General features: G+C 53.7%; 1 protein-coding gene across 1 annotated transcript in view; it reads left to right on the forward strand.

Annotated features, from left to right (window-relative positions):
* Window positions 1–3869: 3869 nt before the first annotated feature.
* Window positions 3870–16521, forward strand: part of HIVEP3 (HIVEP zinc finger 3) — a 64898-nt gene continuing 52246 nt past the window's right edge. Inside the window, exons 1-2 of the mRNA XM_068994392.1 lie at window positions 3870–8984; window positions 13848–13993. Coding sequence (XP_068850493.1) covers window positions 3870–8984; window positions 13848–13993 — 5261 coding nt within the window. The remainder of the gene's footprint in view (window positions 8985–13847; window positions 13994–16521) is intronic.

The following is a 16521-nucleotide window of genomic DNA, read 5'->3' on the forward strand; positions in this document are numbered from 1 at the left end:
TTAGGACTGTGTGAGGTTTAGGACTGTGTGAGGTTTAGGACTGGATGAGGTTTAGGCCTGGATGAGGTTTAGGACTGGGGAAAACATGTGCCTGGCCCTCCTTGCATGACTCATTTCCGCCATAATAAGGTCATTCAGAATCCCAACAATTGTGACTTTTCTAGAACAGCATTTTTCTGAGCATTTTCTCTCAGGCTTTAGGGTAAAATTCTGGTCCCATTAAAATCAGAGGGAATTCTGTCACCGATTCCTTCCAGCGGGGTGGCAGCCTTTGTTTCTGGCACTGGGAACGCAACGGGCGTTCCTGCTCGTGTTTGCTCCACTGCATCTCAAGTGAAACCCTAAGAAATCCTGTCTGAATAGAAAGAAAAGCTGGAATCCCCCGTTTCAGTGCCGGTGCCTCGGACTGGGCCGCAGACGTGTGACGGCAGCAGCTGGAAACCGTGTGCCAGATAATCCATGGGGCTTTTTCCTTTTGGATTTGCTGTCGTTGTGTCAGTGCCAGGCTCGGGATGCTGAGGGGAAAATATTGTAGGGTTGGAGAATCACGGAATATCCTGAGCTGGAAGGGACCAAGGATTATCAAATCCTGCACAGACACCCCAAATCCCACCCTGGGCATCCCTGGCAGCGCTGCCCAAACGCTCCTGGAGCTCTGGCAGCCTCGGGGCCGTGCCCATTCCCTGGGGAGCCTGGGCAGTGCCCAGCAGCCTCTGGGGGAAGAACCTTTCCCTGCTCTCCAGCCTGAGCCTGCCCTGGCCCAGCTCCAGCCGCTCCCTGGCTGCTGTCCCTGGCCCAGGAGCAGAGATCGGAGCTGTCCCTCGGGACGAAGCTCCAGATCCCAATGAAATCTCCCTTCCTCTTCTTCCTCTCTCTGGATTCTTAGTGGAGAAACCCTCCCAGGCTTCATCATTTTTCTCCCGTTTTTTGTTGCACTGTTAAATTTTCCTTGGAGAAGTCCCAGCCTGGATGAACTGATCCAGCCAGGAGAGTTATCCTTTGCCATTGGCATTCCAGGAGCCTCATTCCCAGTAATGGAATAAAGATGTCCAAAGTAGCCTGAGCTGGCCCGGGATGGCCCCGCTCGCTGCTGTAGGCAGCCAGGTGTGTTTGTTTGTTGGCTTGTCCTTGAATTGTTCACTTTTGGGCAGAATTCCTAAAAAAAAAAAGTCAGCTGGGGCCCATGTGTTCATCAGAGGAGAACGAGGAACATCGAATGGTCTGAACATTTGGGGTAATATTGAATCAACTCAAGAATTTTCTTTGCAAGCCTCACCGTTGTACATTTAGGAATTGGTGCGTTGCCTATTAGCAGGAAATTCAGTATTAAAAAGTTGTTCAGATTGAGTTGGGAATTCTTAAGTGTGAATACTTGAGCTTGTGGTAGCTCACTCTGCACTTGCTGAAAAAATTCCCACCTAAATCCACTTCTGCCTGGGTAAAGTTCTCTGTCCCTGCTTAAATCCACTTTTCCCGAGTTAAAAAGCTCTGTGTGTCACGAGTGGGGCAAACCCCAGCAACGTGGGCAGAAATCAAGGGGATAAATCAGCCCCACGAGTGTCTTTGATCTTCAGTAAGTGCTGGGCTCAAAGTCTAGCCCAGACCACGCTCAGGGTTAGTCAGCACTGAGGGCTGCTCAAAAAACGGCTTTCAGAAGGTAATTAAATCCTTCTCACAGCAAGGAGCCTGATCTCCTCAGCAAGTCAGGGCAAGAGCAGGTGCTCTGCTGGTCCTGGGAAGTCTGGAGGTTGTGCTGGAGGGGAGCAGGGCCTGGATTTGGGGAAAAGGAAGGTGAAGTTCAAGGCTAGGACTGGTTTTGTGTCATTCCTCTGAGACTTGGTGTCACAGCTGGGCAGTAACAGATGCCACTTGTCCAGTGAGTAAAAAATGGCATCTCAGGGCCACCAGTGTCCCTGAACTGAGCCCCTCACGGGGGATGTGTTGTCCCCGTTGGGTCCCTCATTGGCAGCTGCCTCTCTCCGTGACAGAGTTGTGTCCAAGGACTTGCACCCTAAATTTGGCCATCTGAGGTGATTTGTCCAAACAGCAGAAGGTTTTCAGAGAGTTTAGTGAAGTCTGGCTGGTCACGATGTGTCCCAGGGTGTCCCAGCATCGTTAGACTCTGCTAATTAAGCTACATCCCCTTAAACCCCACGTCCCTTTTCTCATTGAGCCCACAGGGTTGCAGGAATGAATGAGGCGTGGGGAATCCCTGGAGGACTTTGTGGTTCCTCCTGGTGGCTCTTCAGGAGGAAGTCAGGCTGTCACAGAGCTCAAGTCTCACTCCCCTGCTCCTCCCTGCTCTGCTGGACTTGCACTTCAGCCCCATCCCCAGGATGAGAACACAGAGCTTGGAACACTTTCCCCCCGTTAAACCAAAGCAATCCTGTCCTAGCGAGGCGCAGCACCCCGGGGCAGGCAATGCCTTCAGAAAGAGGGACAAGGATTCATTTCTCCTGATAGATCACACCTCTCGGTTTGCTTCACTCAAAAAGCACCACCCTTCTTTTCCTTCAGAGCATCCCACCCGTCCTCTACTCCATCTCTTGGAGACACCGGCTGATTCCAGTGCAATTCCCTCCTGGAGTGTCCCATCACGAGCTGCCTTTGCTGACCAGGGTCGTTAATAGGGCTTGAGAGGTCCCACCCCCACTCATTTCAAGAGGGTTTCCCTTTAGGAACAGCCCACGATGACAGCCCTCACGTGTGCTGCAAGAATTGGATTTGCACCTGTGTTTGGTGACAAAAGGCAGGAAATTAAAGAGGCAACGCTCCCACAAAAGCTCCTCTTTACCTGCCTTTGCTGTCGGTGACGCTGAAGATTAGCACAGCTTAAGAGCAGCTTTCATCCAGAGAAGATCCCTCGTTATTTGTCAGGGCTTTGTAAGAGGCGTGAGGCAGTGCTTTGGTGTCAGTCAATTTGGAAGGGAAATACAATTATGAAAACTTTAAACCCCTACATGCTTGCAGGAGATTAGGAGGAATCCGAGTTTGAGAGCGTTTTAATGCATTTTTCCAAACTGTCTCTGTTTCCAGCTCCTGTCTTTGGTTGCTGCCCCACAGCCAGGTTTTGTGAGCGTTAAACCGAGTCCCTGAGGTTTGCCTGGGTGCAGTTTATGTTTAGGTTGCCATTAAAATAATGTCTTGTGAATGGCAGACATTCAATGAGTTATTCTGAATTATTTGTGTGCAAAATATTCCCTGTGAACCCCCCCCCCCCCCCCGAACGAGCAGCGTTTAATTACTTACACACAAAAGCTAAAGTCTTTTTTTTTTTTTTTTGTCTGTTTTTCTTTTGGATGTAATTACAGAAATGTGGGAAATACTTTTCCAAGGCTTTTGAACTCCAAAGTGGAACAGAAGGAAGACACAGGGGGACATCCACCGTTCAGTGTTATTTTCCTTGCACAGGAGAAAGAAAGGAAAAAAAAAAGGATCTTTCTGAGATGAGCACTAAAGTCTCAAGTTTTCAAAGCTTTGCATAACAAACAAGAGACACATTGTGGGTTGCATCTTGACTTTGAAGGCTTGCCACTGTCAACTGAAATAAAATGGCAAGGTTTAAAGCCTTAACCAAGTTCACAAGGAAAATATTTGGACTGAAAGTTTTGGAAAGTTTTCTCTCTTTGAAGTAGTTTGTCATGTGTTACCAATGTGAACTTTATTGACCTTGAAACGTTTTTTTTTTTGAATCAAATAGCAACTAGTGACACTTTAGTAAAATCTTAAATCAACAACCATCTCCTGGCGGCTCCAGCTTCGTAGCAAATGCAGGCAAAACAGGGAATCTACAGAGGAGACCTTTATTATTCGTAAATGAAGCCTGCCAAAACCTTCCCGAAATAGCATTCAAAGACCCTTTTAAGGTCATGGATCCTGAACAAAGCCAGAAGAGCACAAAAAAGGCTGAGGAAAGTCCAAGAAAGAGGCTTCCCAAAGGAGAGGCTTTCCAAGGCAGTATTTCATCCCCAACTACGTACCAGGGCAGCTCTGCTCCTTCCCAAGGAACCCCTCTCCGAGATATCATCTCGCCGCAGCACTTTTCCGGCTCTTTGCCCGTTCCGCGAGAGGAGCCCCAGGAGAAGCCCGGCCACCAGAAACAACCCAAGCCCTCCTCCTTTGACCACCCCGCCCACGTCCCGCAGCTTCAGCAGCACGCACTGGCACCAGCATTTATGTCCCCGGGGAAGCCAGAGCATGTCCTGGAAGGTCCCACATGGCAGCTAGTTGATCCAGTCAGACCAGGGCCCTCTGGCTCCTTCCCATCCCCCGGGCTGCACTCCCGCCATGGCCAGCTCCTCCCGTCCCACTCGCCCATCATTCCTGCGGAGGACCTGCCGGCCGTGCAGAAGGTCTTCATCCCTCGCCCTGCCCAGGTGTCCCTCAAGCAAGCTGAGGAGGTGCACAAGAAGGAGAAGAAGCCTCAGAAGCCGGGCAAATACATCTGCCAGTACTGCAGCAGGCCCTGCGCGAAGCCCAGCGTGCTCCAGAAACATATCAGGTCCCACACGGGGGAGAGGCCCTACCCCTGCATTCCATGCGGCTTCTCCTTCAAGACGAAGAGCAATTTGTACAAACACAGGAAGTCTCACGCTCACCGGATAAAAGCTGGGCTGGCCTCAGGGATCGGAGCAGAGATGTATCCATCGAGCCTGGAGATGGAGAGGATCGGCGGGGAGGACTTCGAGGAGCCGACAGAAGGGGAGAGCACGGACTCGGAGGAGGAGACGGCAGCGATGTCGGGTCATGCCGTGGAGCTGTCGCCCAGGCAGAAGCACACCCTGCTCTCCAGCAGCCTGCTGAGCACAGGGAGCCAAGGCTCCAGCCATGACCGCTGCTCATTGTCCCATTCCAGCATGTCCCAGTCCCTCGAGGACAGCTCCCAGTTCGTGGAGCCGTCGTCGGAGCACGCCCTGAGCCATAAGTCCGAGGACACCCACACCATCAAGCAGAAGCTGGCGCTGCGCCTGAGCGAGCGCAAGAAGGTGATCGACGAACAGGCGTTCCTGAGCCCCGGCAGCAAAGGCAGCACCGAGTCCGGGTACTTCTCCAGATCCGAGAGCGCGGAGCAGCAGATCAGCCCTCCCAACACCAACGCCAAGTCTTACGCCGAGATCATCTTTGGGAAGTGTGGGAGGATCGGGCAAAGGACGGCGGCGCTGGCTGCAAACACCACCCAGGGGTTCCCACACCTGTCCGGCGACGAGAAGCCCAGCATGGTCCCGCTGTCTGTGCCTAGAACACAGGTGATCGAACACATCACTAAGCTAATTACCATTAACGAAGCCGTCGTGGATACCAGTGAAATCGACAGCGTGAAGCCCAGAAGAAGCTCCCTATCCAGGCGTAGCAGCATTGAATCCCCAAAGTCTGGTGCGTACAGGGAACCGTTTCAGTTCGATATCAAGTCTGGTTCCAGCAGCCAGCTGGATGCAGCGAAAGTGTTGGCATCCCACGGTGAAAAAATGAAGCCCGAACAATCATTGTTGTCACTTCAGCAATCCCACAGTGCCACAGAGACAGTGCCTCTCCTAAGAAGCCACTCAATGCCTTCTGCTGCATGCACTATAAGCTCCCCACACACCTTTAGAGGTAGCTACTCATTCGATGATCACATCATGGAGCCTGAAGTCTTAAGCCGCAGCCAAGCGTTTTCCTCCCACCCTCGAATGCTAAAACGCCAGCCAGCTATCGAGCTACCCTTGGGAGTGGAATACGTCTCGGAGGAGGTCGGCTCTGCCAGCAAAGAAACTGTTCCCAAACCTCCCGAGGAGCCTGAAACCAAGGAAAGCGATCTTACCAAAAAGTCCCGCAAGGGCCCGAAGGCGAAAGGGTTCATGTACGAGTGCAACGTGTGCGGTGCTCGCTATAAGAAGAGGGACAATTACGAGGCCCACAAGAAGTACTACTGCTCAGAACTGCAGCTCTCTAAGCCCCGCTCTGCCACGTCCCACACCTCGTCAGAGCCGGAGAAGAGCGCGGCAGATCCCGATGTGTGGCCCCAGATGATGCATTACAAGCTGGGCAGCACCTTGGAGCTCACCCCGCTGCGGAAGAGGCGGAAGGAGAAGAGCCTCGGGGATGACGAGGAGCCTCCAGCTTTTGAATTATCTGACACCCCCTCCTCCAGCACCGGCCCAGGCGCTCAGTTTGCAAACCTGGCCTCCTCTGATGTGGCTCTAAACCTGACCCGTGAATCCTTGAAGTCACCAGCAGACTCGGGAAAATCTGCACCTTCCGAGGCCAGTGCCAGCTTCCATTCCAGGAACACCAAACCGGCTTCAAGCACGGAGGGCAAGGAGAGGAGAACAACCTCGAAGGAGATCTCTGTCATCCAGCACACGAGCTCCTTTGAGAAGTCAGACTCCATCGAGCAGCCCAGCAGCTTGGAAGAGGACAAGCCCCTGTCCCAGTTCCCATCGCAGCCCACGCCCCAGCATAGCCGCCCCCCTCACTCCCTGCAGCCCAGGCTGGTCCGCCAGCCCAACATCCAGGTCCCTGAGATTCTGGTCACGGAAGAGCCGGACAGACCAGAAACAGAGCCAGAACCTCCTCCGAAGGAGCCAGAGAAAACCGAGGAATTCCAGTGGCCGCAGAGGAGCCAGACTCTTTCCCAGCTCCCTGCGGAGAAACTCCCACCCAAGAAGAAGCGGCTCCGTCTGGCAGAAATGGCGCAGTCCTCCGGAGAGTCCAGCTTTGAGTCCGTCTCTCTCACCCGGAGCCCCAGCCAGGAGAGCAGCCTATCCCACGGCTCCAGCCACTCCATCTCCTTTGATCGGGATGACCACACCAAGCCGGAGTCGAGTAGCCAGCCCTCTGAATCCCACCCAAAACCTCCTGGCGTTGGCTCCCATATGCTGATGGTCCCCAGCCACCATCACCATTCCAGGGAAATGCGGAGATCCGCATCTGAGCAGACGCCCAATGTATCCCACCCTTCCCAGATGTCAGAGACTCGCAGCAAATCCTTCGACTACGGGAGTTTGACGTCCACTCCTGCCTCCACCCCTGGCCCCTCCACCTCCTCGGCCCCCCAGGAGAGGAGGAAATGCTTCCTGGTGCGGCAGGCCTCCCTCACCAGGCACCCCGAGCACGAGCCAGACCCAGCCCCGCCGGGCTGGCCAGACACGGAGGATCCAGCTCCCTCTTCCAGTAAATCTCCTGCCACGAGTCTGCCCCATCAGCCGACCTCGTCCTCCCCTTTGCCCTCTCACGGCACCTACCCGAGTGACAAGAGCCAGCCAAAGGACAGCCCTGAGCCATCCTACAGCCCGCCATACACAGAGGCGCTGCAGGTGTTCCACCACCCCGTGCCACAGCTGACGCTGCACGAGAAGCACTTCATGGCCCCCCAGGTGTCCATATTTCCCTACCAGCACCTCCTGCCGCAGCCAGGGCAGTCTGCAGAGCTCTTCGCTGCCCACACCATGTCTGACATCCTCTCTGCCCAGTTCTCCATGCCTCAGATCCCTCCCTCCATCTTCCAGACCCCGCCGCTGCCCCTCCCGCAGACGCTCATCCACCCGGGTCCGCTTCACATCGCTCCTCCCTTGATGTCTCACCCCGCTGAGGTGTCCTTCAGGCACCCTTCATTCCTGCCCATGCACTACCCTGGCTCCTCCCCGATCCCCTCAGCCTTCTTCCTGCCTCTCCAGTCTCAGTTTGCTCTCCACTTGCCAGGCGATGCTGGTGGACATTTGCCACAGATCAAATCCAGTTTGTTCTCGGCAGCAGGAAGCTCCAGCCTGTCCCCATGCACGGATTATGACTCGGACAGCAGGTTGCACCCTCTGACCTGCACAGAGAGTCCCGCGGTGTCTGTCACCGTGACCCAGCTTGTTGTCCCCACCCGGACGGAGCCCATGGTGTCCCTGGTTGTCCCTGTTCGCATCCAGACCAACATGCCCTCCTACGGCAGCGCCATGTACACCACGCTCTCCCAGATCCTGGTCACGCAGTCCCAGTGCAGCTCCTCCACCATCGTCCTCCCCAAATTTGATGACCGCCAGCCCAAGGGCGCCCTGGTGTGCAGCGCTGACGTCCATGGGCTGGGTTTTGACCTGGCCCAGATGATCACAGAGGAGCAGAGGAGCCTTTTCCAGAGCCCATACCTGAGAGTGCCCCTGCCCTTGCCAGAACGAAAGGGCTACATGCCCCTCACCTGCCCCTCGGACAGCGTCCTCGGCCTGGAAGGGGGCCCCTCCACAGTTGGAGGGAGCAAAAGGATGCTGTCCCCAGCCGGCAGTTTGGAGCTCACGATGGAGACACAGCAGCAGAAGAGGGTGAAGGAGGAGGAAGTGTCTGAAGCAGAAGAGAAGCTCGAAGTGGTGAAGCCGCCCAGTGCAGTAGAGGAAGGGAAAAAGCAGGATAAATCTCCTTTCCTTGCAGAAAGCCAAGACAGGGTCGAGGTTGAGGCACCACCCAACGTGTCCGTGGAGCAGTCGGAGCCAAAGGAAACCCCGAGCAGTTCCCAGCAGGCCGTGTCCCGCTCGGGTTCCCCGAGCTTTGAGGCCCTGCAGGAGTACGAGCAGCCAGCTGGCAAACAGTTCCTCAGCCAGGAGCCTCTGCAGCCCGTGAAGAAGGAAGACTCCAAAGAACCGGTGGAGCAGCCTCCACCAACCCCTGCCAGCACTGCCCCCGTGCCCGAGGGCGCCGCCAGCGCGGGGAAGGCTCGGGAAGGCACAGACACCAAGAAGGTCCTGCAGTTCCCCAGTCTCCACACAACCACTAATGTCAGTTGGTGCTATTTAAACTACATCAAGCCAAATCACACCCCGCAAGCGGACGGCCGCTCCTCGGTGTACGCCAGCTGGTGCGTCAGCCTCTACAACCCCAACCTGCCCGGGGTGTCCACCAAGGCAGCCCTGGCCCTGCTGAGGTCCAAGCAGAAGGTGAGCAAGGAGACCTACACCATGGCCACTGCTCCGCGGCCTGAGGCGGGCAGGCTGGTCCCGGCCAGCTCCAGGAAGCCCAAAATGACCGAGGTAATGCAATCCTATCTCTTTCTCCTGATCCATTTGGATGCGTGGGCAGAGGGGGCTGAGGGCCGGGGCGTGGCTGTGCTTAGGTTGGTTGGGGTTTACTCGTCCCGCTGGCGCTTTGGGAAGCGCCTGTTCTCAGTGAAGCTGTTAGAGTGAAGAACCCAAACCCCACTGAAACCCCAACCCAGGAGGCAGGAGAGCCTGCTCCAAGGCCAGGTTTCTGTTCTCCAGTTCCTACTTGCCTTGTCACCCAAAAAGTAGGAATCACCACCACCACCACCACCCCACGAACCGCCACGGCTCCAGCACAAAGGATTAGACTTCATTTGCATTTGTCTTGATATTTCAAATAGCTTTATGGCTTTTTATTTTTTTTAATGCTGTTCTAATTCCCTACATTTTGCATGTTGGAAATGGAAAAAAAAGGAAAAAAAAAAAAAAAAAGGATTACCTTGGGGAAATGGGATTCTGTCTGGTTGTGCATCTGCTCATCTCACATTAATGAACATGGAGAGGCATGCTTAAAAGTATTTAAAAAAATATTAAAGGGAGATTTGCAAGTGTATTTAGGCCCCTGAAGAAGCACAAAGGCTGGCAGTGACATTTATAAAAGTGCCTCAGCGGGACGGACACGTTTTGTTAAGCACCCCTGTGGTTTGGTCCGTTTGGTCCATAGCTGCCCACCTGCTTTTCCAGGTATTTAAGGATATTTTATGCCTGGTTTTAGAGTTAAGACTTCACAGTGGCTTCCCAGGGGCAGAGCTCCCCCAAGGCAGTGCCCACATGGGCACAGAAGTCTTTAAGACGCTCCTGTGAGCTGCCTAATTTTATGTATCTCATTTTAAAGCCAGACTTTACCCTTCCTGCTTAATGCTGAACCAAACAGATCCCTTTAATCCAGATCATGTTCATGTAGATTAGCAAACAAAATCGCTCTAAAGATTTTGCAATTTGATATTCATCTCAAGTCAATTTATATTGATGGATTATTCATTTTATTTCTGTGTCATGAAATGAACTCTGAATATTAAATTTGTCATAATCACTGCTGCAGCTGCTGCTTATAAATATGTCTTAAAATACACAGTAGAGTGGCTTTGATTCAATAAATCTTTATTTCTATTCAGCATTTCCATCGCTCTCCTGCCGAAATCCAAGAGACAGATTTCCAGGGACACAGGGGCAGATAATTACCTGAGCAGTGCAATAACCACACTGACATTTATGCACTATTTTTCCGAGGGTTTTATCTGAGTGCTGTCGTAGCATCCTCGATTTCAATCCCTAAAGGAAGTGCCTGTGCTGCTCTGAGCTCTGCTCTTTGCCATGGTGCTAAAACGCACACCCGGTGTGTGTGTCCAGAGGTACGAGACCCCCACGCCCTGAAGGGATGGGCTGAACAGCAATGGTTCAGCCCTCACTTATCCAAAGCCACGTTTCACTGCATGCATGTCCCCCAGCGCCTCCTAAACCCCCTCACAAAACCCCTCCAAGCTGTCTGGTGGTGCAGGTTCAGGTTCCCGTGGTGCCATTTGCAGAAGGAAGAGTTTGCCCTGCCCAGTTCACCTCCATTCAATTGGCCTCCAAGGGCTCTGGCGAGGGATTCGTGCCCCTCCAGGGGCTTTGGAGAAGGGTTTGTGCCCTTCCAAGGGCTCTGGAGAGGGATTTGTGCCCTTCCAAGGGCTCTGGAGAAGGGTTTGTGTCCTTCCAAGGGCTCTGGAGAGGGATTTGTGCCCTTCCAAGGGCTTTGGAGGGGGATTTGTGCCCTCCAAGGGCTCTGGAGAGGGATTTGTGCCCTTCCAAGGGCTCTGGAGAAGGGTTTGTGTCCCTCCACGGGCTCTGGAGAAGGGTTTGTGCCCCTCCAAGGGCTTTGGAGAGGGATTTATGCCCCTCCAAGGGCTCTGGAGAAGGATTTGTGCCCTTTCAAGGGCTTTGGAAAAGGGTTTGTGCCCTCCAAGGGCTCTGGAGAGGGATTTGTGCCCTTCCAAGGGCTTTGGAGAAGGGTTTGTGCCCCTCCAAGGGCTCTGGAGAGGGATTTGTGCCCTTCCAAGGGCTTTGGAGAGGGATTTGTGCCCCTCCAAGGTCTTTGGAGAAGGGTTTGTGTCCCTCCAAGGGCTCTGGAGAAGGGTTTGTGCCCCTCCAAGAGGAGGGAAACGGTGCATCCTAAACCCAGCCCTTTGTCCCCGCGTGACTGGCAGAACCCCTGATAGCTGCAGTGGAGATAAATGGAATTCTCAGCGGGCACAGAACTGATTTGTGCTCAGTGGGAGCGAAATCCTCCGTGCAGCGCTTAAAACACACACGGCTGGCACGGGTGGGGCAGCAGCAGCTGCTAGGATGTGCAGGAGCAGTAGCATCACTCCAAGGCTGGGAGTCCAACCCTCAGCTAACTCTGCTCTGGCTCCTTCCCTTCAACATTCCCTCCTCTCTGCAACTCCAGGCTGTCACTCGACCCCCCCAGGAGATGTAACAAAGCTCCACTGTTCTGTACAGTCATGCATGCAGCAAGCAGTAGTTCCGTACGTGCTGTCTCCGTCCTCGGCTTGGGGTTTGCAATTTTCCAGTGGGATTTGCTGAGCAGATAATTCTGGAATTCTGGAGTGGCTGCGGGCTCCAGCGTGCATGTAGGGATGGCTGGTGACACTGTACTGGGGCGTGCACACTCTGTACATTCGAACGAGACTGTAAAAGGGGATAGCAGTGACTGTATGACTTTGGCTCTCCGGTGCCTTTCATCTGTCAATGTTTTTGTGCTTTCGAAAGTTGCAATAAACAAACCTCGTGCTACATCTAGCAAGTCAATTGTTTTGTATTCCTCAGCAAACCTGCGAAGGTTGTCCCTAGCAGTGTTCTGAGCCAGTAGCTCCCATCAGGAGGTGAAGCCCCAACCCTAAAAGTTTAAATTTTGAGGGTTCTGAGTGTGTCTCCTGCCGCTGGCTTCCTCGCTGTCATCTCCGTGCCCAGAGCCACCAGCTCGAGACCATTCCTGCTGTTAAATATTCAAATGGTTCCTGGCACTGTTCTGCCCTGGACCCTTTCTCATGAAATTCCTGGCACTTTTAGGCAGACAGGACAGCACAGGGACCATTCCCAGGAGGCTTTAGGAAGGATGTGTGGATGGTGTGGGCATGGGGCTGATCTGACCCCACGGACAAAGAGCAGCCCTGGGTGAATTTAATGCTCTGAGCTGAGCTCCTGAAAATCCTGGGCAAATCTGAAAGGTTTCACCTCATTTTCCAAAGCGACTTCTGGGTGAGCCGATCCCTGCTCCTGCCGAGCATCCCGTGGCAGCTCCAGCAGCTGTGGGGGCTGGGTTACATCCCCATGGATTCTGCCGGTTTCCGTTTGAGCTGCTCACTCTGTGGCTTCCCCCAAAACCAGGGGAGACAAAGAGGCTCCGCTGGGGTGATTCATCCCCCTTAGGACAAGGCTGAGGTGGGGCAGGGGAATCACCTGGGGAGCCGCCACTCCTGGCAGCCAGAGCCAAGGGTGACCAGCTCTGCTTTGGGCTTCAGGGGCTGCCTTCAGGCCAAAACGCTCTAAAAACCGCTCTCAGATGCCTTCAGCCTGATTCCATAAATGACAGACCGTGTGAGGACGTGGGGATTCAATTGGATGGCAGAGTTTCTGTGCACAGAGTGACCTGGGGGAAAGGCCTCTGCTTTCCTTTCTCTGGAGACCCCTGGGTCTGTCCTGTTAGGCTGTAGGGGGCAACACCCCAACATTTCATTCCAGGCGTGGAGAGCTCTCCTGGGGTCTGTCCCGTTAGGTTTTAGGGGGCAACACCCCAACATTTCATTCCAGGCATGGAGAGCTCTCCTGGGGTCTGTCCTGTTACATTTTAGGGGGCAACACCCCAACATTTCATTCCAGGCATGGAGAGCTCTCCTGGGGTCTGTCCTGTTACATTTTAGGGGGCAACACCCCAACATTTCATTCCAGGTGTGGAGAGTTCTCCCTGGATTTGTCCCATTAGGGTTTAGGGGACCAACACCTCAAAATTTCATTCCAGGTGTAGAGTTCTCCTGGGGTCTGTCCTGTTACATTTTAGGGACCAACACCCCAACATTTCATTCCAGGCATGGAGAGCTCTCCCTGCATCCCACTCAGAGCCACAGAGGCAGCTTTGATGTTTAGGTCCATCCTACAACAAACATTTAAACGTGTAGCTGAGGTGTCAGGGCATGACTTAAACCTTGGGCTAGGCAAGGTTTAGACCCAAAACCCCCTCACCAAGGTGGCAATTTAACGGTAAAAAAGTAGATCTGACCCTGGGAACGTGTGGGGAGGTTGAGGAATCTTTTCTCCCGTGGGTTTTGTGGCTTTCTCCACGTGGCGCCCTTGGCAGCGGGGTTGCAGCGAAAGGAAATCACCTGGGAGCGCTGCCTGGCGAGTGATTTATGTCAGGCTGTAGTGGCTAAAACCCAGATTTGTGTGAGTGTGTGTGAATGAGGGGGAAGGCCGGAGGTTCAGTGTATGAATTCTGCTCATTCCTCCTCTCCAGCCCTTTCAGATGTGCATTTTTAGAGAGAGGATTATCCAGGGACAGAGATTTGGGAACAGAGAACCCCACACGCTCAGATTCACCCCAGCCACCGCCCTTCCCTCCATCCCTCATTTTTCCAGTTGGCAAGAGCTGGATAACGTGGCGGGGGCATTAAAAAACTTGTGAGAGCTCACAGTAAATGCAACAGCCCCAAATCCAGAGGGAGAGGCCCCATTTGTTAGGAGGGTGCCCTAACTGGAGCCCTTGGTGTCGGGAGCAGCCTGGGGACGCTGCTGGCTCTGCTGGGCTGTTTGCTCTGTGTCTGCCTGCCAGTGATGTTGTCTGTAATCATGGATTGTTTTGCTCTTTTGGGGAGATAGGTTCATTTGCCTTCGCTCCTTTCTAATGAAGGTCGAAAAGATATAACTAGAGCTGAGAAGGAAGAGGAGAAAAGGGGAAAATCAGAAGAAGAGGCTCTTGTGACCAAGCGAGGGGAGCCGGTGAGGATCAAGATCTTTGAAGGAGGGTGAGTGTCTCATTTTCTTTCTCTCTCTGTGTCTTGCACTTGCGTAGAGTTGTTACAGTGATGGCGAGGTGCCACTGGAGGTGAGCAGATGGAGCTGGATTTCAGTTCATTTTCCACAGCCGCTGTAAAAACTCGGCCCTCCAGCTCTGGAGTGCATTAATTCCCTATGTTTGAGCTGCCTTTAAGTCAGCAATCACCTGGATGTCTCTTCTGAGTGGGTGGTTGAGTGAAGAGCCCAAATCCATCTCGCGGCTGTCTCTGAAGTGACAGAGGTGCACTCCTCAAGCTTTCCAGAGCCTTCTCCTGAAAATGGTGTTCCTGGTGGTTGTTCCCATTGTGAGGAGGATCTGGGGAGCTCTCTCCTGATGCCTGGGCTTTGGGTGGGGAACAAAAGCAGCGTTTTGTTCATGTGATTTCCATCCCACCCAACCGAAAGAGCTCAAACCAGGATGGCTGCAAGGCCTTGATTTGATGCGTCTCAGACCCCGGCTCCAGGTGATTCCGAGGATGCCTCAGGAATTCAGCACTGGTCTAATGCCGCTGTTCATTTCTTAAGAATTTAAAAAAATACCAAAGGAGCGATGTGTCTGTGGGTCACCATTAGAGATCATCCTTCCTGGGCGTTGCAGAGTGGGGCCAAACTGGTGGGGGCAATTTCCAGCAGGATTTATCAGTCCTGCCCGTGCTGTTGGGTGGTCTTGGTTTCCATGTGTCAGAAAAAGGCTTTCATTAGGCTGTGCTTGTGGTTTTGCTGCTGTTACCAGCTGAAACTCGCGTTTATTTTAAAATACCTCGTTAGCAGATGGTCAAACTAGCAAAGCAAGAGGGAAAAGCAGTGCTGTGGGACAGGAAAGCTGCGCCTTGGTCAGGAGAACTCAGCTCTGCTCCAGGTGTGGGCTCTGCGTGCCCGGCTCAGGTCTGGGCAGGGAGTGGGGGATGCAAAGAGCCAAACAGGGCCAATCCTGTCATGGCTGTGGCCTGAAACGACTCAGGGAGCAGCAGAACGAGAGATTTGATGGGCTCAGTAAATCTCTGTCACCCCCTGTAGCAGATGGGACCCACGGGATCGACCGAGCGCGGTTTATTCCCTTCAACCCCACGGCAACCTCGGTTCCCCTGGACTGGCTTGTCCCTGCGGCTGCTCAGGGGGACTCCGGCATTCCTTCCTGGAATTAAAGCAGCTCAGCATTAGCACGCCTGAACATCCCCCTGCTCCTCACAGGGCAGCTCAGGGGTGTTCAGGGCAGAGCTGGGGGGTCCTCAGTGCTGTGCTCCCGCAGGAGTGGCTTTGTCCCCAAGCCCAGCCCAGCCAAGTGACGCTGGGGTCTGCGCTGGCGTCGCGGCGTGTCAGGGGACGGTCCCTGCCTGCTGCCATTCCCAGGGTGGGATCTGGGAGCGGAGGGGTGGGGACACTCAATGCCTGTCCCTCTGCATGACAGACACAAAGCAAAGCTTCTTCTCCAAGGTGCTCTGTGCCACCAGCACCAGGGAACGTGTCAGCCATCCTGAACCCCCGTGGGGTGTACTTCGAAACCTCCTGTAGCTCTGACTGTGTCCCTCTGGGTGGGACACAGCGCCAGGCACTGCTGGGGCACGTCAGGTCACGGCAACGGGTTCCGTGTGTGAATTCCATGTCTGGATTCCATACCTGAATTTCATGGCACTGCCCAGGGCTGGCAGGACGGGCTCTGCTCTGTGGGCTCCGTGTGCTCCGTGTGCTCCATGTGCTCCGGGCCTCATTCCCACAAGGTTTCTCATGTCTAGGTGCTCAGCCCCAGCAGCCAGGACCTTTTCCTGCTGCTCTTTCCCAGGCATCTGCCAGGACCTTTTCCTGCAGCTAAATCCACGGGGTGCCTGGTGCCTTCTGCAAGCTCCCAAATGGATCAGCCTCCCTTTCCTGGCCATCTCCTGAAAATGTTTTCTACAAAGTGCAGCCATTTTCGAGACGTTATTTCACTCTCTTATTTTCCTTTATCCCCCATAAAAATTTCCTTCTGGACTCATTTCCCCCCTGATCTGTTGGTTTCACGCTGAGTGCTGCTGGCCAGGCCCATCCTTCCGGGGGGATGCAGTTGGATTCACAGCTTTTGGAGCCATCCCACGATTTGTTGTCTCAGCCAAGGAGGGAGATTATCAAGAAATTCACAAAAGGTGAACTTGCTGCAGCTCCTTGAGTTCCTTCTTCCCCTCAGCTTTGATTTCTTTGGAGCTCTTGCCTTTCTCTCTGCTATTTCCAGCACTTTTCCCTCTGTGCATTCTTCTGGCTTCCCCAATCCCATCACTTTTCCCCTTTGCCACACTCCTTTTGGACTTCCAGGACCATCTCTGAGGCTGCTCCTGCTGCTCTCCATCCTCCCAGCTGAAATTTTATTCCTTGGCCTTCAGGCAAGGCCAGAAAAGCCAAATTTCCTCTTTTCACCATTGAAATGAATGAAAGATGAACCCCTGAGAGCGCTGGGGACAGCCTGGCTTCTCCTCTCTTCTTCTTCTTCTCCTCTCTTCTTCTCTTCTTCTTCTCTTCTTCTTCT

This window comes from Aphelocoma coerulescens, chromosome 23 (assembly GCF_041296385.1).
Source record: "Aphelocoma coerulescens isolate FSJ_1873_10779 chromosome 23, UR_Acoe_1.0, whole genome shotgun sequence".
NCBI classification, from domain to species: domain Eukaryota; kingdom Metazoa; phylum Chordata; class Aves; order Passeriformes; family Corvidae; genus Aphelocoma; species Aphelocoma coerulescens.